The sequence below is a fragment of the Castor canadensis genome, chromosome 17 (assembly GCF_047511655.1).
Source record: "Castor canadensis chromosome 17, mCasCan1.hap1v2, whole genome shotgun sequence".
NCBI lineage: Eukaryota > Metazoa > Chordata > Mammalia > Rodentia > Castoridae > Castor > Castor canadensis.
This window is the reverse complement of record NC_133402.1, coordinates 40,226,292-40,250,638: the sequence shown is the minus strand read 5'-3', so window position 1 is coordinate 40,250,638 and position 24,347 is coordinate 40,226,292. Positions and strand designations below refer to the sequence as shown.

The window sequence follows — 24,347 nt, the reverse complement described above, 5'->3', positions numbered from 1 at the left end:
GTCCCTTTTGATAATAGACCTTTCACTGTGGCTGCAGGAAAAACTGGAGGTCAGAGAGTCCACTTGCCTATATATAAAGAGATCTGACTCATTATCAAAGAATGAAGACAGATATTTTAGTTCAAAGTTGTCAGTGCCTCTCAATCTGCATTCCCTGTTAGTTCTGAAAAAACACACCAATTAGCAGAGGAGTTTCAGGGAAGCCCTCTGGTGGTGCTGGCTAGCTGGATTCCTATGGCCTGAGGTTGGTTGGTCTTTTGCTAATTGTGCTCCAAGCTTGGGCTTTGCTTATGCTCTGAACTTGAAACTCACCTCCCTGCACAGGGCTTCTTAAGGACTTCCTGCACTAACTTGCTTACAAAGCAGAAGCTGCCAGGAGGTGTCATGGTGACCAGATTGCTGTCCATCTCCAACAAGACTCTGGTGAAGCAGTCCACAGAGATGGAGATCTTGATTAGATGCACTGTGCAGAAAATGGGAGCAGTAAGGAGGGAAAAAAATTGTAGGATGTGATCAAAGGAGACCTGAGCTGGGGCAGAAGTGCTGAAGATGGAGAGAAAAAATGGACTGGAGTAAGGAAGATCTGGGTGTGGAGAGCAGATTATGAGAAGCCTATGAGAACTGGACACAAATAAGGTGAGATGCAGCTCAGCTGCTTTTCCTAAGATGTTTATCTGTAGGCTGAGATTGGCACAGCCCCGTCCACAGAAGAGGAGAATGCAGAACAGCTGCTTCTCCTAAGTTGTTTATGTTCGGAGAAACAAGAATGCAGGTTTCTCCTGCTACAATGTCACACCCCTCCCTGAGAACCAAGAACTGCTACTCCACCCTGTTTACCACTGGGTATAAAAGACCCACTGAAGGAGGGCTCAGGGCTTTTGCTTTTGCTTTGAGGCTTTTAGCTTTTTGGTGTGGGAGGCTTTTGGAAGGGAAAAGAATTGCTGAAGGGAAAGGGAACTGCCAAAGGGGAATTGCTAAAGAGGAGTTGGTAGAGGAGTAAGGTCTTTAAGAATATACATAGGCTTTAGAAAAGCTAAGCTAAAGAAAAGAGGTTTTAAAGAATAGTGAAGCAAGGATTTTTATTTTTTTCAGGATTTTCCATGTTTTTATTCATAGATTTTTTGACAGAGTATGCCTTTTACCTTGTCACTTTTTTATTGCTTTATTTTTTTCTTTTCTTTTTTTTTAAATATGTTTATTCAAATGTGCATCCATTGTTTGGTCCATTTCTCCCCCCTACCCCCCACCCCTTCCCTCTCCCCAAGAAGGTATTAAAGAAGACTCTAGAAGCAAGGTTTTAAAGAACTGTAAAGGAGTAAGGCCTTAAAGAATAAAGATAGAGAAAAGAAGCACAGTAAATGAAGAGAATAATAGAGAAAAGAAGCAATGAGGGTTGTGTGTCTCCACCCGAGCACCCAACACGCCTGATCCCACTTTCTATCTGTCTGTCTATCCTGTGTCCTTTCTGCATCTCCCATCACTGCCCAGTTAACCCCAGTTAGGTTCAGTAATAACCAGGAGCAAGAGAAAATGCTTGCTGCAACAAGGGAGTGAGAGAAAAAGCTTGTTCCTTCTGAGGACCCTGTGTACTGGAAGAGGGAGGGGTCAGAGATAATGCCCAAGTTCCTGGTTTAGGCAATTTGGTTGGTTAAGTATTGAAACATGACAAAACATCCCCAACTCAGTGGCTTACTCTGAGTTGGTGTTTACACCAGGCTGGTGACCCTTTCAGGATCAAGCGATCCTCCTGCCTCTCACTTCCTGTGTAGCTGGGACTACAGACATATGCCACTGTGCCTGGCTGAAATAGTAATCTTTTATTGTCACTCACAGGTCAGCAGATCAAGTGAGGGTCAGCACATATATGATAAACTCAGTTGGGGGTGACTCTTTTGTATGCTTCTTGTCCTCCTGGAACCTGCAGGACGTAATGAGCATGCTCACTGAGAGCAGCAGAACATAAAAGTGGATGGGCAACCACGTGAGGCCTCTGAAGGTCAGACTCAGAACTGGCCTATTGCACTTCTGCCTCTATGTCGCTGGTCAAAGTCCTGTGCCTAGCCCAATGTCAAGTGGTGGGTGAAACCACAGCAAGGATGTGACTGCAAGGAGGGATGAAAACTTGAGCCAACAGGGCTGCAGGTATGGCTCCAGTGGTAGAGTGGTAGAGTGCCTGCCCTGAGTTCAAATCCCAGTACTGAAAACAAAAATGAGCCAACAATGCAATCTACCACAGGCCACTACCAGATGAAGAGTGAGTGGTTCTGTTCTCTTAGTTGGAGACATGGGAGGAGACCCAACCTGGGAGAGGAAGAGGAGTTGGTGTTCAGTCAGGACATGGTGGGTTTGAGGTCCATGTGAAGTGTCTGAGTGGAGTTGTTGAGCAGGCCAGGCCATTGGCTATGTGCCCCCCAGCTCAAAAAAGAGATATGATTTGAAAACAATGATTTGGGAGCTAATAGCTCCCAATGGGAGTGGGTTAGATGTGCAAAAAGACTCAGAAGAGAACAGATGGAGACCCCCCCAAGAGAAATATGAAGAATAAGTTAAATTCACAGGAAGGGATCAGGAGAGTCATGTGGTAGGAGCCAGAAGAAGAACATTCCTGGGAAATGGGGCTTTTGACAAGTTACATGCCACCTAGAAACCTGTCCCTAAGTTCAGCAGTGAAGAGCCATGCCACTAGCCACGCATGGTGATGAACACCTGTAATTTCAGCACTTGGGAATCTGATGCAGGGGGATTGAAAGTTTGAGAATATGGGCTGGGGATATTGATTAGTGGTAGAGTAATTGCCTAGCATATGTAAGGCCCTGGGTTAAATCCCCACCACCACAAGGGAAAAAATAAAATTTAAAAAAAAAAAAGAGGGCTGGGGCATGGCTCAAGTGGTACAGCACCTGCCTAGCAAACACAAGCCCTGAATTCAAATCCCCGTACTGCTGGAAAAAAAAAAAGAGGCAGGTCACTGAAGCCTCAGTGGAGCCTCCTATTCCTTTCTTTGTGTCTTGGTCAGCTTGCACTACTATAACAAAATACCATAGACTGGTGACTTAAACAGCAGACAGTTCTGGAGGCTGTGAAGTCTTAGGGCCAAGACCTCTCCCCCATTCACATGCATGGATTAAGGGGAAACTGATTCAATTCCTGAGGGCTCCTCCTTCATGATTAATAGATTGTCTTCTAAAGGCTCTGCCTCTTAACATCATCACATTAAGGGATAGGGATCCAGTGGACTTTACAGGACATAAATACTCAACCCACAACAGTTTAAGTACTTTCTATATTCAGAACTGTTTTGAAGGTTTAGTCATATTGATATTTACATATCTAATCCTGTGTTTCCCAAACTGTGCGTCAAGGTGCCCTGGGAACCCATAGGGGTGTGGTGGGATATTGCTCATTTTCTAAGGAAACACATGAAGTGGTAGGGGCAGAAGAGGGGGTGAGACCCCTTCCTGCCCATCATAAAAGATCATGGCCAACACCCCATCACAAAAGATAGCTTAACAAATTTATTAACATGCACATGTGCACAGCAGCCATACAAATTATGAAACATAAAGAAAGGACCAGATGGTTAAAGTTTAGATAACATCTTCATAGGACAGAGATTCCTAGGGAGGTTGTGACAAGTTGCAGTAAAATGAGGGATTCAACTTTACTGGGAACAGAGTGATGTCTTATGCAGATAAAGCCTCCCAGGTAACCTCTGGAGAATTCATTCTTTCTTAATCTTGCCTAGTTATTTGATTAATATGTCAGAAAGAGAGTTTGAGGAAAGTACATTTCTTTTGGAAGAAGTTTTCTTAGTCAGATGGGAAAATACAGAGAAAGAGTCCCTCCCCACACTGGGGGAAGAAATCTTACCAGAACCCATGAGGCTCTAGGGAAAAGGTCTCCAAAAGGGAGGAGGCCTCTGCCTGGTTCTTGGGTACCAAGTTTGTGATGTTACAAAAAAAAAAACTTAGGACACATTGAAGAAGAGACCAAAAAAGTTTATTAGTAAGGCAAAGCAAAGAAAGGATAGTACACAACTCAGTCATGGTGTGGGCACATCTGGTAAACAGGTACAACAAGCATGCTAGCATCAAGGATATTTATGATGAAAAAGTATGGTACGGAGTCGGCTCAAATTCTCCCTGGGATGAGTGCTCCTCTGTGTTTTGGCACTTAGTCATTTTTGCTGTTACACTGTTTCATTAATTGGGTGCAGAGGGCTTTTCACTTGAAAAGCAGGTATTCTACCACTTGAGCCACACCTCAAATTCATTTTACTCTCATTGTTTTGGAGATGGATCTCTCAAATTATCTGCCCAGCCTCCCTAGCATCTAGGATTATAGGCGTGAGCCATCAGTGCCCAGATGGGCCCAGACTGAGATTTTAAGGTTGGTCTGTTTACTAAACTTTGGGACATAATGACATAGGTGTTTAAGCATCTCTTTAAACAAAAGATGGGTCCTCCTGAATGCTTCTTTTAAGATGGACATCCATCCTTGGAATAAATATTTTTCTTTGTAAACACTTTTGATCAAATGAGTCATGTTTCCAAGTTTTATGTGTGTGTGTATGTGTGTGTGTGTGTGTGTGTGTGTTTGTGTGTATGTGTGTGTGTGTGTGTTTTGTTTGTTTTTGGCAGTACTGAGGTTTGAACTCAAGGCCTCATGCTTGCTAGGTAAGGTGCTCTACCCCTTGGACCCACTCTGCCCCAAGTATTTTTATGTATGTATGTATTTATGTATGTATGTATGTATTAGACTAAGTGTCTTTGTCACTTTTTTTAAAAAAAATATCCTTGCTTATTTTCCAGAGCAAACTAATAATTTGGGCAAATGGACAAGGTCAGAGGGAGAGAGTTGTGACCCCTCCTTTTTTTTCTTCTCACTAAATGTTGCAGCTTGTTGAGGGGGTAGGCTTAAAGCAAAGAAAACAGTGCCTGTGTGCTTTGAACCAAGCTATTCATTCCTACAGTGTTTATCTCTGAATTCCTGGCTGGTGTTTCCTATGCCTCATTTTTCCTGATCTATCATGCCTCAGAAACCTGAAGGTCAGAGACCTGCATTCTTTATCTGAGTGTGTCAAAGTCCACACTTTGGCGCATTACTTTATCTGATCCCCAATAATCCTAAACACGTGAGGCACCATGTGAGCTACTAACCTGAAGACGTCCACAGGCCCATCATCCCACTGTGCTACATTCCTTTCCATAGCATATCTTTGTCACCAGAATAAGGTCCAGGGGGCTCGCCACTCTATGGCCAACATTTGAGAGCAGAGTGTTCGAAGGAAGGAATTGGGTTTACTTAAGGGCTAGCATTTTCAGGAAATGGACCTCAAAGTTCCATCATGGGGCCAGGCACCAGTGGCTTCTGTCAGCCAGCCTGGGCAAATAGTTCTCAGACCCTATCTCGAAAAAACCCTTCACTAAAAAAAGATAGGTGGAGTAGCTCATGTTGTAGGCCCTGAGTTCAAGCCCCAGTACTGCAAAAAAAAAAAAAAAAAGTTCCATCTTAGGGAACTCAGGGATACAACGAGCTTTCTAGGGAGGGAAAAGACATACAGTCAGACAATGGACAGGAGGGGTATGTGCTGAGTGGACATCACCCAGGGCATGTGTCTCCCTATTGTTTTTCCTCTCTCTAGTCAGAACATGGCAATCAACTTTGACCTAATGGGACTAGTTCTGTATTTTCTTTACTTTCCTTTTTTTTTTTTGGTGGTATTGGAGTTTGAACTCAGGGCTTCACACTTGCTAGGCAGGTGCTCTACCACTTGAACCACTCCACCAGCCCTTTTTTGTGTTGGGTATTTTTGAGATAGGGTGTCTCAAACTACTTGTCCCCATCTGGCTTCCAACCGAGTTCCTCCTGATCTCTGCCTCTTGAGTAGCTAGGATTACAGGCAGGAATTACCTGCACTAGGCTAGTTCCTGTATTTTCTTAAAACAGACATTCTACTTTTCTGCAAGTTAAGCCTCATAGCAATTTAAATGCTTTGTGTTAGTTGAAGCACTGAACTAAGACTAAGGAGGAATTACAAAGGTCACCAGATGTTCTGGATTCTGTAAATCTAAAGAAAGATTATTTAACAATTAACATCTTAGAATTTAGAAAAAAAAGAAGGGGACATAATCCTTTCAAAAGGATTAGGATGGGTATAAAAATAATTGCACCAAAGGACAACTCTCAAAGGAGCAGTCACTGTTACTCCTGAGAAGCAACTTGCAAGCAAGTACTTACAAAAAAAATAATTGTAAGCAATTCCTTATAAGAAAGCACTAGCTAGGGAAATGGAGAAGACAGGAAGGGAAATGGAAAAAGAAATAAAATCTTAAACTTTCCACAAAGTGACTCCACAGGATCATAAACATCCCTATCTGAAACACACACTGGACCGCAAAAAAAACAAAACGTGATCCCATAGAATCACAGTAAAGGATTGTGTGCCCTCTAGTTTGATCCTCTCTACTCTTTGAGGTCACACAGCACAAGCACAGGAATCATCAGATAAGCCTCTAACAATAGAAACCTCTGATAAGACTTTATGAGCATAACAAAAATAATTGATTAGCAAGATGCTCAGAAAACCAATATAGATTAGAATCTCAAGAATGTAGCCTCAAACACATCTATGTCTAAAGAGAGCATGACACATCTCTTCATGCCTACAATCTACCCTTTGAGTGTGTTCTTTTCCCACTTGCTGATAAATCTGCCTACATCTCACACTTGACTCGTTCTTAAATTCTTTTCTGTGACCTAGTCAAGTGCTCTCATGACCAAATTGAGGTTCCTCCGCCCCAAAAGCCTCCCGTCACTGTTGACACTACTGCATGAAAATCAAGGTGACACAGAATATAAGGGTGCTGTGACCAATCTGATCCCAACATTTGAGAAGTAGCACAGGACTCAACAGACACACACATCTCCTTAGTAAATAATTCTTGCTATTTAAGAATGAAGGAAGTATTATTTTCTCCTCCAACTCATCTGAATTTTTTTTCAAACAGGTACTAAGTTATTAGGACATAAATGTATATTAAACTATTTGGACTTAACCACTTAATAACAGAACAGAACACTATGGCTAACCAGACTATTACTTCCTTTGGTTGAGGAGCACTTGAAATAAATTGTTGAGACTTAAGGATGTCATACAAGAAGGACATTTGGGAACCCCCGATCTAGTTAATCCTTTTCAATAGAGAGCTCACCCCACATTTTACTGTCCAGGTCCCCTGTGAACTTCACTTGGGTGGACTCCAGTTCAATGCGAACAGCCCTATGGACCTGCGTGAAAGAATGTTTCTGGGCTTTGTGTCTGAAAGGATTTATGCTACCTGTGCATAACTGATCTGACCAAAAGGTGTGCTGGACTGCCCCCCACCAAGGTTGGCCGTGCCAGTTGGCAGTTTCACCTAGAACATGAGGCCCTCATCCTATATTTACTACTTGGCATTTCCAATCTTCCATTTCCAGACTCATAGGTGAGGAGTCATTGCTCATTATTATTTTAATTTGCACTTCTGCACTTCACTTATCATTGGAATTTGAACACCTCTTCATACATAGTCATTAGCCATTTGGGATTTCCCATTCAGTGAGTTTCCTGCTTCTATCTTTTGCTCATTTTTTTAGTCCATTATATTTTTTTCTTATGGATTTCCAAAAATCTCTTGTATCTCAAAATGTAAATTTCCTGTAGGGATTTACAAATATCTTCTTCCAGTATGTCAGTACATGCTAACTTTCATGTCCATCTTTTTTGTTGACTAGAAATTTTTAATTTGAATATAATTTAAAAATCCATCATTTTGGGGGCCTTATTTTCCAGGCTATTTAATCTGATTTAAAGAGTGCTTTCTTACCCTCAAGCTACAAAGATATGATTCTACATTTTCTTTTTCTTTGTGGTACTGTTTTGTTAGCGGATTTGTTTGGGGGCATAGGTTTGAACTCAGGGCCTCACAGTTGCTCGTAAGGCACTCTACCACTTGAGCCACTCTGCCAGCACCTTTTGCAATAGGTTTTTTTGAGATAGGGTCTCATGAACTATTTCCCCTGGCCGGCTTTGGACCATGATCCTCCTGATCTCGTCCTTCCAAGTGGATAGGCTTACAGGTGTGAGCCACTGGCCCCAGCTGATTCTACTTTTTCTTTGGGTTTTCGAATTACAGAGTTTTCTTTTTAGGTGTTTTTCAGCTGAATAAATGACATCAGGACAGAAATCAGTGAAAATCAAAAACTAATCTGAGGGTAAGCACTAGATGAAAGCTTTACAGAGATAGAAACTTTTCATTTAGGAAATGTAATAGTGAAACTCATTGTAAAATAAGAAAACAGACACAAACAAATTTAGCTTACACTCTGGTCTTCCCTGGCATAGCACCAGAGCACTTCTTCATTCTTTACAGTTTTGTAGTCACAGCCAACATGGAATTTCCTCAAATAAAACTTCCACTTTGCAAAAATTCTTAAGAAAATGTGCTTTCTTCATACAGATGGATTGTTTCTATTTACTTACTCATTTGTATTTAGCTGGGGGATCTCTCTATGTACTCGGGATATGTTAGGAATTAAGTCTTTCTTCTGACTGTTCTACCTTAGAATTTTACAAAGTTAAATTATTTGTAAGATCAATTGGATGCTTTTATGAGTGAAAATAAATATTTTGGACTGTAGTCCATCAAAGCGAGTGTTACATGGATTTGTTCATCCTAGCATGAGGGTGGGACTGGGCCCGCATCCAGTAACTCACGCAGCCGAGCTTAAAATCTTTTCTCATGGAACAGGAGTTTAGACTTGGGGCTCACACATACTAGGCAAGCACTTTACCACTTCAGTCACTACCCCCAGATCTTTTTGCTTTAGTTGCCTTGCATTTTTGTCCAGGATCAGCCTCGGATCTCTCTTCTCCTACCTATGCCTTGTGTATAGCTGGGATTAGAGACACATACCACTACTACCTGACTTGTTTGTTGAGATGGGGGTCTCATTAACTTTTTGCCAAGTCTGGCTCTGAACTGTGATCCTTATAATCTCTGGTCTTCTGAGTAGCTGGGATTATAGACATAAGCCACTGTGTCCAGTGGAGGTTAAACTGTTTTTTTTTTAAAGCTGATTTTATGTTCATATCTGGAGAAAAGTTTGATGGATGTGGATGTTTTAAGCAAGCAGATTCCAAAGAGTTCTGGAGACAAGAGCTATTTCCTCCAAGTCTGAGTATTTCTGCTGCTATGTGCTTGTACTCTCTTTGGAATCAAATGTGTTTTAGGAAAATTAAGTGTAAATATGTCCCATTTTTCTGGTTTCTTCATTCATCCTTGGGAACTTTTCTCCATGATAAACCAAGTATTTCTGTATATGTGAAAGAAAAGTCCAGAAAGGTATACTGAGTTATCCATAACAATCACCCGTGGGAGTGAGATTTGGAAATGGTGAATGGGATGACTTTTGCAGTTCAACTTACTCTCTTTTGTTGAATTTTTAGTTTGTGGACAAAAATAATACAAAAAAAAACAACAACAAAATAATTGGGTGGACCTCAAGTTGCTTAGAACTTTGAAATCATTGTCTTCATAATCAGTGGGTGAAATAGGAAATAAAAATGTAATACCCATTTAGAAAGCAGGAAAACGAAAGCATCCTTATCAGACACTTAGAATACACTTACAGGTAAATGCATTTGTTTTTTTCTTTTTTTGCATTGGTGGGGTTTGAACTCAGGGCTTCATGCTTGCTAAGCAGGTTCTTGGTCACTTGAGCCACTCTACCAGCCCTGTTCTTGTGTTGGGTATTTTCAAGATAGGGACTCCAGAATTATTTGGTAGAGGCTGGCTTCAAACTTCAATCCTCCTGACCTCTGTAGTTATGATTACAGGTGTGAGCCACCAGTGGCTGCTTAAATGCATATTCTTGAATGTTTTCATTAAAGAGTTAAATTAATACCATGTAGTGAGTAGAATTGTGTACCCCTAAAAGATGTGTTCAAGTCCTAACTCCCAGTATTGGGAAGGCAGCTTTATTGGAAATAAGGTTTCACAGATGAGGTCATGTTGGATGAGGGTGGCCTCTAATCCAATGACTGTGGCCTTAATAAAACAAATTTGGGAGCTGGGAAGTAGCTAAGTGGTATAGTGATTCCCTAATATGCATAAGGCCCTGGGTTTGATCCCCAGCCCTCTTTTTCCTTTTTAATTCCTAATAGTGTTCACTTGTACCTTCTCTCTTTTTTAAAAGAAATAAAAATTGCTAGGCATTGTAGCACGTGCCTTTACTTTGAGCTACTCTGGAGACTGAGTCTGGAGGATCCAGCCACAGGTTTTGAGACCTACCTGGGCAATATAGTGAGATTTCCATCTCAAAAACAAAGCATTGAAATTGGCAGATGTTTTTGCATTAGCCCATATAACGAACCCTTTTAATTAAACAATTTTTAGTGTTTTCTGTTTCACTCAGTTCTCATAAAGGCTAAGCATGAACTCTGCCACTGAGCTTCCCCCACCCTCTGTTCTTAATAACTTCATTCTTTACTTATCTGATGGGTATATTTATTTATTTAGGCAGTATGAATGCTTGCTGGGTAGACACTTGAGGGACATACGTAGGTACACTATTCTAACTTCTTAAATTGAAACACCTCACTCATTAATTTTCTGCCTTTCTTTTTTGTTAATATAACCATGAAGACTAACTTTTCCTCTTACTATTATTGCTTTAGCTGTAATTCACAGGTATTTTTTGTTTTGTTTTGGTGGTACTGAGGTTTGAACCGAGGGCCTTGAGCAGGTAAGCGTTCTACTACTTGCCTCCCATCCCCAGAAATTTTTGCTTTATTTTTCCTATAGGGTCATATGCTTTTGCCCAGGCAGCCTTGGACAGAGATCCTTCTACCTCCACCTCCTGCATACTTGGGATTATAGACATTCACCAACATGCTGGGTTTTGATACACAATCTTTTTTTAAAAATCATTTAGTACTGCATATTTTCTAATTTCTGTAGTGATTTCTTCTTAGACCTAGAGGCCTGAGAAGTGTTTTTTAGAAAACTTTAAAAATTTCCAGATATGTGAAGGTATTGTAATTATTTTTGTTGTTATTGAATGCTAATTTAGCTGACTCTCAACCCTCACCTAAGTGACATGTTGCTAAAACACAGGTCTCTGGGGCCCACTCCCAGAATTTCTGATTCAGTATGTCAGGGTGGAAATCTGCACTACAATAGCAACTAGTAACAAATGGCAATTTAAATTTAATTCAAGTAAGATTTAAAATTCAGTTCCTCTGTCATATTTTTCACATGGCTAGTAGTTGCTGAATTGGACAGCACCAATACAGAACATCACAAAAGCTCTACATAACTATAGATTTAATTAGAAAGGTCTTGGAGACATAGTCAAACCTTCCTAAGGTTTTAATAAAGGGTCTCACTGACCTGCTGCTGACTCTGAGGCCCAGGAATCTGTACCACCAACAGGTACCTTGGTCCTATACCTCTAGGTCCACAGACTTGTCTTTGGGAGCCAGCATCCAAACCTCACCCTGCTAAGCCTAAGTTCAGGTCTCAGCCTCCTCGATCCACTCATGCTCCCACAGCCCACCTCCCCACAGTGGCCAGTGTGGCCTTGAGAAAGGAAGAGCTGACTCAGGGAGATCCCTGCTTTAAACCCTCACAGGCTTCTCATGTCTTCAAGACAAAGACAAAGCCCATCCTCAGCCCAGGGGCTCCACCTTGGCCCGGGTTATGCAAAGTGGAATGAGCACTTGCTGATTCTCTTACCCTTTGGCCTCTGACTCCTGAGGGCAGGCAAGGGCTTGCTTGGCTTTTCTGCAGAGCAGGTGCCTGCAGTGCTCATAGAATGAATGCACCAGACGGGGGCACTGCTGGGCTGTTTGCTGTGCAGCTGGGCTCATCTGGGCCCTGCAGGCTGCCTGGGCCAGGGCTCGCCCTTGCTGGACCTGCAGGGGCCTCCAGAGGGCAGCAGGACATGACTTCAGTTGGGTAAGTGCTGTCTGCCCTCACCAGCCTGAGATGACTGTGTCCACATTTGCTCAGGTGAATGTGTCTTTCTTGCTCTCTCTGGAGCTGCTCTCCTACCAGAAGCTCCCGGATGACCAGATGCTGCCTGGAGTGGATATTGAGCAGAGCGAGAATGGAGAGAAAGAGATGGTGTTTACTCAGCCTCTGTTCCTGGAGTTCACCAACCAGACCACTCAGGTAAGTTGCAGGGAGAAGGGTGGCACCTGCTGGGCTCTGTTCCATGGGGTGAGAGGAAAGACACCGCCAGAAAAGGCCCTCAGCAATGAGGAGCCCCAGTCCCTGACTGTGGTTGCAGACTGCCCTGGAAGAGGCCTTGTGCCCAGGGAGAGGAGGGCCATCCTTCCTCACATGACTCAGGAGCTCAGAGCCAGGTCAGGGGCTGGAGGGTGGGAAACCAGGGATGCTCCCTAGAGGAGGTGGTGGGGAAGCCTAATGTGGTGTTTAATCAAGGAGAAGGGAAACCACACTGACAGACTGGGGGACGGGCTGCTGCATGGGGACAGTGAGCACCTGAGGCAGCTGTGGAGGACTTGAAGCTCCAGGGTGAGCTTCACAGCCCGGTCACAGGCCCTAGTGTGGAGCCAAGGGAGCAGGGAGCCTATCTGGGGCTGAGGGTGAGGACTGGGGCAGGGGGGCTGAAGAGAGGCCAGAAGTCATGGGCCAAGTGGGAAGCCAAGTCCCTGTTTTGTCCCCTAGCACTGTGAGCTGCCAGGGACCACAGGGAGCAAGTGGTGTATGACAGCAGCTGGAGGTGATGTGGGGGCTATGGAGAGCTGAGCTTCAGGCCCCATAGAAAGAGGAGTGGGAGGAAGGAGGAGAGAAGGTCGAGCACAGGGCTCCATGGGAGTGGGGCTGATGGGGAGCAGAGGGCTCCTTCTGGCCTGTTGCCACACAAATCCTGCCAGCACCCACTGGCTATGATGGCAGTATCAGCCTCTGCCACCTGCTGTCCCTGTTTTGCTCAGAGACATCAGTAATTTGGTGTGCCCCAGTGACCCCAGCTCAGAGCCCTACTGCAGTGGGCAAAGTCACTCCATCTACCATCAAGTCTAAGACTGTGCCCCTAGGTGGTGTTACTGCAGGCTGTTGTGGCTGTGCCTGAGCTGCAGCTCTCCACCAGCTGGGTGGACTTTGGGACCTGCTTTGCGAACCAGCAGCAGGCCTGGGAGGTCTACCTGATGAACCTCAGTGGCTGCCAGAGCTACTGGACCGTGGTGATGGGTATGTGTTGCCCTCTTGCCTGCCAACTGCTCTCTAGTGGGGCTGGGCAAGACCCCCCAGTAAGGGCCCCTGGGCATTGGCCTAGTAGGCTAGCTCCTGAGGGGGTGGTGCCAATGGTCACTCCTGGAGATGGCCAGTCTCTGATCCCAAGTGATCCCTGGGTTGCCCTGTCTTGTGTTGCTGGCAGACCAGAGGTGACACCTGAGAGGCAGGCTGGCCTGGGGCAAATGAAGTCTTGTGGGACAACGCATGGACCTGCCTGTGCCCATGGACGTCCTCCTGTCTCCTCAGCACAGGACAGAAGGAGGCAGCCAAAGAGGCTGAGGTCTTCGGGATCTCCACAAGCAGTGGGCTGGTGGCGGCCTGACCCACCAATGCACACCCCCAACCTCTACCTCTCTGCAGGTGTTCTTCATTGACAGATAATAGCTGCTATTATCTGGCTCCTGGGCACTGCCCATAGGACTAGGGTTACTGCTGGGGATCTCCTTACCTCACTTGTCCTCCCCTCCCCACACTTCCTGTCTCTCAGGAGCAGAAAGCTGTACAAGTCCATGCTGGTGGTAGAGGGCGTGCTGGGTGAGAAGGCCTGCACCCTGCGGCTCCGGGGCCAAGGCTCTTATGACGAGAGATACATGGCACATCACCAGCTCTGAGGCATCCCTGCCCTACAGCCCTCCTCAGCTGAGGGAATAACATGGCGCAGGGCTGAGGATCCGGTCTGCTGTGCCAGGGACATGACCAGGGGCTCCAACAGCTCCTGGGATGGAGGAGCCCCCTTCCATGGCAGGGGTCACAGCTAAGGCCCTGCATCCTATGTCCCCAGAAATAACACAAAGCATAGGCCACACCACCATGGAGACCAAGTCATGAAGAATCATTTCTCAGATGGCAGAGAAGACCAGCAGGGCCAAAGCTGGCCCTTGGATAAACCACAGCTGTCAAGCACATTTATTACATCCAATGTACCCTGTCCAAAAGTCACCATCCCCCCAAGACCTACATGATGGCCCTCAGGCCTGGATGACCCACACCAACTTTGGCTCAGCTACAGGGGACTGTGGGGGTGGCCCAATACCCCATCCGCTCCCGGACTGTGTCATCTGTGTTCACATTTTCTAAGGTAAAGTCCCTTGATTTGTCCACCTGTACCACCACAGGTGCTGGATGTCCCATGTGGATGATTCTGTAATGTCCCTGTCTGGTACCAAAGCAGGGCTGTCTGGGCAGCACCTCCAGCAGGACCTCAGTTCCCAGGGTATTCGAAGACAGCAGCGGCTCCCATTCCAGTTCCGATGCACATGGATACCACTCCATATGCCCTGGGGAATAGAACTTGCGTTGGCTGGGCAGAGGCCAAACCACCAAGGCCCACCACCCACACCCCCAGGCTGAACTGCATGGACCAGGGTCTCCTGGATAGAGGATGCAAAACCCGCAGTCCAGACCTGTCCAAAATTGGTTCCCTGACTGCCCACCTGGCACACAGTCCAGGCAGCAGATGCCCTCTATCGGCCAGGGTTACATTCAAGGCTGGCCCTTCAGGAAGATAGGGCTCACGCCCCTAAGTCCCTAGTTCGGAGTGTCTGTGTGCTCACCTCCCCAGGTCCCACCCCTCAGACGCCCCAGCTCGGGCATCCCCCATGACCTCATGAGGAGCAGCCTCACCTCTTCCCGCGGCGCTTCAGCTCGTTGAGCAGTGTGATGACCTGTCGCGCCCCAGTGCAGCCCAGGGGGTGGCCCAGAGCCACTGCACCCCCTAGGGGGTTCACCTTCTCCAGGGGGATTCCTAGCTTCTCCACACAGTAGACTGCCTGCAAGAAGCCAGGGCCGCTGGAGCCTCTACTGCACCCTGCCCAGCTGGCCCACCCACTCCTATAGGACTTCCAGGACCCAGGCAATTCTGAGACAGACTCACCTGGCTTGCAAAGGCCTCGTTGATCTCAAAGATGTCCACATCATTCACTGTCAACCCTGCAGGCAAGGTATAGACCTGAGCTGACAGTGGCCCCTGGGCAGGACTCAGCGTCTCCCCTGGGTCCCAAGTGCCTAGTGTGTCTGTCTCTTCTATTGTGTGAGTGGGTGCAAAAGGCCTTGGTATGGGTGCTAGCCTGCCCACCTTCATTCCTCAGCACCCACAGGACCAATCCCAGTGCCTCCCAGCTGTAGGGTGGGAGGGAAATCCAGTCTAGGGTGTGAAGGAGCCACCTTACCTGCTTTTTGCAAAGCTACAGGGATGGCATAGGCAGGTCCGATGCCCATCACATCAGGTGGGACCCCAACCACGGCATAGGACCTCAGGACGCCAAGGATAGGGAGGCCCAACTCTTTGGCCTTGGACCTCCTGGCCAGCAGGACGGCTGCTGCCCCATCACTCACCTGGCTAGAATTCCCTAGGGGATAAATGATTGGGGCGAGGAGGCATCAGGGTGGGGCTAAGGACCAGTCCTTCCACAGCCACCTTGTGGAAGTCCTTCCACTTCACCTTGTGAAGTGCCCTGGTCAGTTCCATGCTCCCAGAATAGAACAGCCAGCCTGGCTCAGTCACTCCCCTGCCCAGGCTCACCAGCTGTGGTAGAGCCGCCATCCTTGAAGGCAGGCTTCAGCTTGGCCAGGCCCTCCATGGTGGTGCTAGGGCGGATACCCTCATCCTGGGACACGGTGATGCTCCTCTTGGTGCCCTTGTCATCGAGGATGGTGGTGGTCACAGGCACAATCTCAGTGCGGAAACAGCCCCTGCTCTGGGCTCTTGCGGCCCTGCCAGCACCAAGCACAGCCAAGCTCAGGCTCCCTTGGAGTGGGTGCCCTTCCTTCCTGCCCCCACTTTTGCCCTCACAAGAAGACATACAACCTTAGACTTTGAAGTTTGGGGACAAGCCTATTCTTGAGGGAACCCAAGTTGACTGCCTGGGGGTTGCTCAGGACCCCCACCTGTCCCTGGGATGGGAAAACATACCCAAGGCCTTCTGGGACACCTTTGTCATCAACCTTACATGCCAGATCATGGCCAATTCCAACCTCAAAGGGAAGAATGAAGTCTAGAGGTTGTGTCCCTCTCTTTGTAGTCTATCATCCAACAGGGACTAAGTGTGGTCTCTATTACACTGAGGATGGAGCCCCAGGAATATTTATGTTGGGTTCTACAAGCTTTCCTTTTCACCATACCACTTCACCTGTTCTCCAGTTTCCATATATTTAAGTGACGTGTACTCAACTCCTTGATGCTTTTCATAGTATTAAAAGCACAGGGCTTTTCAGGGGACCCTGTATAATATAATCAAGTACAAAATACAAGCACCCAAGGACATTTCTATGATAAGGAACCTAAAGTTTTCAACCAAAGTGCACATACTAACCTCTCCCTGAGAGGCTGGGAATCACTGCCTGGGGGATGTCATCTGTTCAGGACACTGACCATTACTTTGCTGTCCTCTGCACGGTTGGACTGGCCAACCTAGCCTGCCACTGACAGAGGCCCAAGGCTCTGTGTTTCTCAGATTTCAGCCCCAGCCCCTGTCCCTGCCTCAGGGTGCTTCCTCAGCCCCAGCCTGCCCCAGATACTAGGGTGACAGGTGTCTAGCAAGGCTGTCCCTATGCTTTGGACCTTAAAGAAGCCAGTGGCCACCATGTCCAGACATCATGCCACAGCCAAAAGGAGATGAGGCCTGGCCCATGTTACAGTGACAGAGAGAGACCCAAGGCCCAGCTAGGGAGAAGACACTCAGACCTCAATGTGGACAGTCAGTAAGAGGACCTGGAGAAGCCATGAACCCACAAAGTGCTGGCCCCTGCCACCTCCATCTGGAAGCATGAGGCTGTAAACCCCTCACTGCCTAGTTCCACCTTAGACCATTACAACCTCATCACCAGCCATTTCCATGTTTCAGCCAAGCTGCACTCACTTCTGTTGGGAGGCCAATGCAAAAGTGTCCTGCTTCTCTCTTGAAATGCCAAACTGTTCAGCCACATTCTCTGAGGTTATCCTAGAACACAAACAGCAAACCAGGTGGGCTTGGGTCTGGCAGCCTGGAGGCCTGGGTGGGACTGTAGAGCTGTGCTCAGACTCCTGGACCCCAGGGCCAATCCATACCAGAGGGACAGCATGACAAGAGGAAGTGGCACACATGCCCTCAGGATGATGTAGGGCACAAATAGGGAGTCACCGCACTGGACTATGCTCAGAGGCTCATATACCAAAGATACCCTCTCCCAGAGGGAAGGTACCCACATGCAGAATTTTTGTCCCTGGATTAGCAGCCTCAGTGCAGAGGCAAGAGGGCAGAGCACTGAGGGCATGGTTCTTCAGAGTAGAGTGCCTGACTATCAAGTGAAAGGCCTTGAGTTCAATCCCCAATACTAAAAGAAAGGGAAGGGGTAGGAGGCTAAGTGGGGTACTACCCAGCCATGCTTGGCCATAGTCCCCTATGCCCAAGGAGAAGTGCTGTCATGTGGGGAGATGAGGATGCCCATGTCACCTCTGGAAAGGCCAAACCTAGCTACTGCTCAGCTGAGTGAAAGCCTGTCCTTATCCTTGGACCCAGGTCTTTTGGCCCAGGATTCTTGTTTTCCAGGACAAGAAATATAGGATGTGGACAAAGCCAGGCACTGTCCTCCATAATCCTCTACCTTCTCATACATCCACGAAGTCAGTTTTCCACCAAGGGCATTGGTGGTAGCTAGAGCTGAGACCAGCTACAGACCAGGTGCTGGATAAATGTAACCTATTTCCCATGTTGCACGTGATAAGGCCCAGCTTGGGGGATAGCTGCCATCATCCTTCCTAAGACTGGGCACCTCAGAGGGACATGACCGGGTGGACTGTGTTTGGAAATGCAGGGACTTAGAGAAGACTTGGGGGCCTCAGGAAAGGGGAGTCAAGGGCAGCATCAGGTCCCATGCCCAGAGTCCCTGGAGAAGAGGTAACACAGAGAGAAAGGGGAACCAGGCTGGAACTTCCATCCACATAGATGAGAAAGTGCCTCGGTCATGAGGAAGAGAACTGAGCTGAGGTACACAAGTTATGCATGGCACTCACCCCATAGGGGTCAGGCAGTCTCTGGCCTTCTTATTTTCCATCGCACGGGAAGTAATGTTTCCAGGGTTCATTCTACCAGATAGGGACATGGACTCCACCCTGAGGAAGAGAAAGAAGGAGGGGTTGAATTCTACTAGAACCCTCAGGTAGTGCTGGGGAATAGCCAGGGGCCCTTGGGAAGTCTAGTGGGTCCTCCAGAAAGCACGAGCAGGGCATGTGGTCAGTGAGGCAGAGCAGGGGCTTCAGAGCTGCTGAGCCCTGTCTCGCCTTGCAGCCCAGGACAGAGCCCTGCACCATGTGCACTCCTAAGAACAGGGTCCTGCTGCACTGTACAACTGCTGTGCCAGACAGTGGGCACCACAGTACAGGAAACACCCCAAAGCCCAGCCCTTCCCCAAAACCTCTTAGTCAGAAGAAGAAAATCTTTAAAGTGATCACAAAGCTCATATCATGGAGTGCCCAGACCTGCATAGACAAGGAGGTGGGATGGGTGGAGAGGAAGGGGCAGTGGCCAGTGTAGAGGGGTCAAAGGAACTGTGGGGGAGAGCCTATAACTTCAAGAATGAGAACATGCAACCCTGACTGAGTGTGTTTGTCCCCCCCTTAGCACTAGTGGGAACTATTTTCAGGCATGAGTCTTTAGCAGTGTTAGTCACATGTTTCAGGCCCCAAGTGTGAACTGTGTTATCCACTCAATCCTTCATCAACATGGATAGAACTGAGGCAGGAATCCCCATTTGCACATGAGGATCTAGAGAAATAGAGGAATGTGGATTGTCACCAGCTGGGACCCCAGGTAGGCAGTTTGGCTCCAGAGCTCACTCCCAGTGGGGATTCTTGGGAAAATGTACATTCTTGTTTTAGGAACTGCAAGGTTGTGATTTCAGTACTAACCTGGCCCTGATCTTTACTACACTTGTACCATGCACCTTAACCTGCTTTGAATTCAGTCACCTGGGGAACTTACAAAGACTCCAGCCTTCTGCAAATGTTGCCCACACATGCTCTACCCCAATAAGACAGAAAGAGGAGGGACAACAAAGGGGAGGGAGGGCAATGGCCCTTGCCTCGTCACAGTTACTATTTAATAGACTTTGGCTGTCTTCCTACTAAGACATAGGATAGAACACAACCCAGTGCAAGTCAGCCCAGAACTTGGCAGAGGCCAGAAATACTTCTTGTCAAGTAACACTCCACCAGGATCTGAAAGACAGATCAACCTGTCCTTCTAGCACCTTTCTCTTCCCTGGAGGCTCTATAAATACAATTTCTACAGTTCCATTTCCTGCAAGCAAAGGTGATGTCACAATCTGGGTGGAGGTAACAATGACCAAATCACAACAGAGATTTTGTCCCCCAGAACTCAGTCAGCTGGAAGTTCCCACCTTGGTCCCAGGGTAGGGACAGGGGTCAATAGTCCAGTAAAATGAATAGATATTTAGACAATAGAGAATTGTCCCTGGCTTTAGGGAACCAAACTTCCACTTCTCTCTCAGCAGCATGGAGAATCAACAAAAACCACAGAAGGAAGTCTAAGTGCTGCATTTTCCCAACATGCTCATTCACATTTCCAGCCTGACAGATTTCCAGTAAAGAAAGCTTGGAGGCTAACTGCCCTCCCCCACTACTGCTGAGATGTGAGCTATTGCTGAGGGGTCACCGCTGGGGGCCACACCTAGGCTGCATTTGTGGGAGCACACTCCCAGCCAGATGCCTCCAGGTGCTCAGGGAAAATCCTGAAATTGTGGCCCCTGAAACCTGAGGAGAGTAAAATTGGTTTGATCATCACAGGTGGTTAATAAGCTCCAACTGGAAGAAATTCTTACCCACAGGCCATGCCAATGTCATAAGACCCATTTCTGATGCCACCTGCAACAAAAGCACTATGTAACTGTCCGTGGCCCAAGTAAGTCTGTTCTGGGAGCAGCAGAGCCCCAGTACTGGGGTTTTGTGGTAGTGGGGTTTGAACCCAAGGCCTACACCTTCAGTCACTCCACCAGCCCTTTTTTGTGATGGGTCTCACAAACTATTTTCTCGGGCTGGCTTTGAACTGTGATGGGAGCAGCAGAGCCCCTTTGCTACCCATTCTCTGGTGCAACTGAGCACAACCTCAGAGAAGACCCAGGAGTGCCCGGAAAGGCTTGTGTGCAAGTAATGGGTGTTCCTCCCCTCCTGTTCCCAGAGTCCTCTCAGAAATGCTTACTGCTGGCCCAGCAGGCAGCAACTTTTTTCTGACCTAATCCCAAGGGGACAGACCAATGCTAGGCCATGGTCATGGGCACTACCCAATCTCAACTTACCAGCTATGTTGGCCACTGCTTGCAACCCTGATGAACACTGTCTATTAACAGTGGACAAAGGCACAGTCTCTGGGATGCCACTGAAACAGAAGGAGATATGGCCCAGTCAGCCCTGTCCTGACAGGCTCTTGGAAAGCAGAGCTGTGCTAATGAGTCACATGACTGTCCCTATCGGTGCACAGACCAGGGGAACAACCTGACAGCCCGTTTCCACCTCTGCAGACTTATAGAATGGGGGGGTGAGAAGCTTCTGGACAGACTGCCTCTGCAGGTGCATGCTGCCCAGAGGCACTAAGCGCATGCCCATCCACTCCATGGTTCTCCTTAACCCAGGGCACAGGAAACATGTTTGGGCCACTGAGGTCCTTTCTCTCCTTTTGAAAACCAGACATCTCTGTTGTCCCCAAGGAACAGAGAAGGAGGCCTGTTGCTAGGCCACCAGAGCAAAAGGCATATCAAGAACAAGGCCATCATCGACCCCTATACTTCAGCCTTACTAAAAACACAGATCTGTGATATCATTTCATGTTATATCTTGCCCCATCTGGAAAAAGTGCTCTGTTGGGCATGTTTATTCTTATACCTCTTACTCTGGGGGATCCCATCTTATATTGGGCTCAGCCCTGGGAGATACTAGGAATGCCTTCCCAATGTAACCTCCATTGGCCAATATGTTAAAGCCCCAGGGACATTTCTAGGCCCTTCTCAGACCCACTCAGAATTTCATGAAGTGAATACACCTGGATGATTCTGCTGTGTGGCCAGGCTTGGGAAGATGTGTTAGTGCCTAGGCCAGGCTCCACATTGGCCCTCCATGTGAATGGCTCCATATGTCTGCTGAACACCTGGTTACCACTCCTTTACCAAAGCCACCAAATTTCCACCAAATACCTACAAATATAAGGCACCACGTTAGGGGTGCCTACAATGGTGGTCTCCAGAGGATGCCCAGCCACTATACAGAAAGAGAATCCACTGGCAGAGATGGAAATAGCAGGGCCAAATGGCCAAGTCACAAGTAGAGAAGCACATGCAACCTACTAGAGAGAAGGTCTCTCATTTTTTGCATGACAGGTTGGGTGAATTTTGCCTCCCAATGGTGAGACTTGTATTGGACAGAGTATAGCTAGGGCAGGGAGAGCAAACAGGGACAGCACTCTTCAGGGACAGAATGTGGAGGGTAGGGAGAACAGCAGGCTGGTTGATGGAGGAAAAGTCAAGATGAGGAAGCAACTGAGAGATGAGGCTGGAAGGTTAGTCTGGGGCAGACATGTAAGATAGGTCTGCAGCTCAGTTCTGACAGGTTTTGCTTCTCTTTCTAGCTTAGGATAATGCTATTACTTCTACTCTATACAGCTGGAAGAACAAGAACTGGGTCTAAATCTATTTGTGGAAATAATTAAGTCATTCATTCCCTATCTTGGGAGAACAAGTGCTGAAGGGCAAGATTACCAGGGCTGCTCCTGGGCTCTGTCCCATTTCCAAGCCTCTGCTGATGGGATGGGCCTGGAGTATAAAGCTTGCTCAACTAGCAAGGGAAGCAAAGTTGCTGTTCAGCATGTTTTTGTGGTTACTTATCTGACATATGAGAATCTACCCTTTCTAAGGGTAAGCAACGAATTGGCTTTGAGTACAATTAGGCCACAGAGAACCTTTCTCCAGTTCTGACACACTGTGTGTTTTGGCTTAGGACAAAGTAATACCCCTCTCCCTTTAAAGTACAGCAAAAGTTGGGTGCATAAAAGTGGGGTTCTGGTTGCCTTGGGGTCTCCTTTCCACTCTGATTTTCCACCACTCACAGGCTGTGATTCCAGGTGCCAGGGCCCCCAAAGAGTCAACAGTGGCTAAACCACAGCTAGAAGAAAGATTACCTCAGAAACTGGGCGATCCTGGCCATGATGGCCCCAGCCCCAGGCTGAAGCACATTGCCTATGAACAAGAGAAGTCTTTATTTAGTGTCCAGGTGTCCTGGGTACTAAGGTACAGCTGTGAATATGAGCCCTCAGCAGGCTCATGGAGCATGGCAAGCCAGCCACACAACAGCTTGTCCTGATCACACCAGCCCCAATGCTGGAGGGTCCAAACAGCACTGACTGGGCAGATGTTCTGCCCTTCAACATAACGTAGACTAGGCAAAGAGGAACACAATGCAAGATGTGACAGTTAATGGAACTGAGCCTGTGGGTGAGGGAAATGAGATTGTGAAACTGCACACCTCCCCGGAGTGTCCTCTTCCAAGTCCTGTTGTCACTATGGGGAGGAGAAACACTGATTCCATTATATATTACATTTCAAGGAAAGAGGTGCAGGGGTGGGAAACAGGTGAAGTTCCAGGCCTCAGGAGCAAATTCAGTGGGTCAGTTCTCCATCTGTAAATGAGGTGTGGAATGGAGATGGGTGTTTGGGGGGGGTAGGGTGTGAGGGGAAGATACTGTCTCTCTCTTCTGTCCTGGCATAGACAGGATGTCAGTGTGAGGAAAGAATCCGGGGTCTCCTGCCTCCCAGCGTCTCCTGGGCTTTAGAATATCTCCCACTGAACATTGTTCTCCATGGCACTTAATACGCAGTGCCGGGGGTGGGGTGCCCAAGTGTTTGGGACTGGGGTAGGCTGGCTATCAGGGGTGCATCACAGTGAGCTCAGCGGGTCCATCGCCCTTCCCCTCAGTGAAACTCGGGTTCGGAGGTGTGGGAAGGCTGAAGACACAGGAAGGCGGGGAGGGCGCAGCACAGGGTCTGGAGGCTGGTATGCTCACCCACGGAGATGTCCCCCAGCTGCTCCGGCCTCAGCTTCACATCCTGGAGAACCGCGGTCAACACCGCCGACAGAAGCTCGTCGGGGGTCGTGTCCTGCAGAGCGGTGAGCGTCACGCATCCCTACCCCAGGGGGACAAGGCGACCACAGCCCGGGTGCCGACCGCCTCCCGCTCCGGGAAACCGAACAGATGACCGGATCCCTCTCTCCAGGGACCACCTTCCTCCCCCTCCCCCGGGCTCCCGGCCCAAGGATTCTCACCTTGAAGCCACCGCGGCCGGCCTTGCCGATGGCGGTGCGCCGCCCGTGCACCACCACCACGTCCGCGGCCGAGGCCTGCGGGAAGCCACTGGAGCAGGGAGCGACCTGCAGTGCCGGGTCCGACTTGAGCCGGCCGTCCAGGTGACTTAGCACTACCTTCAGTCTCCACATCCTGCAGGTGGGCCGGATTGACCAGCCTGGGGGTTTGTCCGCAGACACTCAGTACTAAAACCTGCGTCCCGCACAGGCGCAAAGCCGCCTCTCCGCCCCCAAGCCCAGCCAGGCGGACCCGCCCACCCCCGCCTCAGCCAACCAGAAGGAGAACCGTGTGTGAACCGTCCTCCAGAGCCGGCCGGAGGAGCCGCCTCGACACGCCTCCAGCAAAGCCCCGCCTACCGGGGGCTGCCGCGGCCGAACAGAATGTGAACCTTTCTGAAGCCCCGCCCAGAAACGCACACTGCAACTCTTCCAGCTTTCTCAAGCCTCTTTGCAGCCAAAGTGGAGGCGAGACCCAAAAGCCTGTGGGGTTCTTGAAACGAACCGAACCACACCTGGAGCCTTTCCTCTAAGGTCTGCCCATTGCCCGCTGCCAGAGAGCGGAACTGCCAGGGGCGCCGTCCACCGCTTCTCTCTGCGAATGGAAATCGAGATCGGGACTCTGACTCCTGTTCTTTCCTAGTTGTATCTACTCTGCCCGGTGTCCCAGGACCCAAGCCTAAGACCTAAATACTTCTGAG

The 24,347-nt window shown here is 48.0% G+C and overlaps 1 protein-coding gene across 1 annotated transcript; it reads right to left on the bottom strand.

Moving 5' to 3' along the window:
* Window positions 1-14,190: 14,190 nt before the first annotated feature.
* LOC109695737 (3-ketoacyl-CoA thiolase A, peroxisomal) lies at window positions 14,191-23,864 on the bottom strand. Its single transcript, XM_020178456.2, has 12 exons — window positions 23,611-23,864; window positions 23,351-23,444; window positions 22,469-22,526; window positions 20,598-20,677; window positions 20,124-20,166; window positions 18,298-18,396; window positions 17,165-17,245; window positions 15,829-16,019; window positions 15,476-15,655; window positions 15,181-15,236; window positions 14,931-15,076; window positions 14,191-14,584 (listed from the first exon to the last, which is right to left on the bottom strand). The coding sequence occupies exons 1-12, from the start codon at window positions 23,779-23,781 to the stop codon at window positions 14,509-14,511; spliced, it is 1,275 nt and encodes a 424-aa protein (XP_020034045.2). The 5' UTR covers window positions 23,782-23,864; the 3' UTR covers window positions 14,191-14,508.
* Window positions 23,865-24,347: the final 483 nt, after the last annotated feature.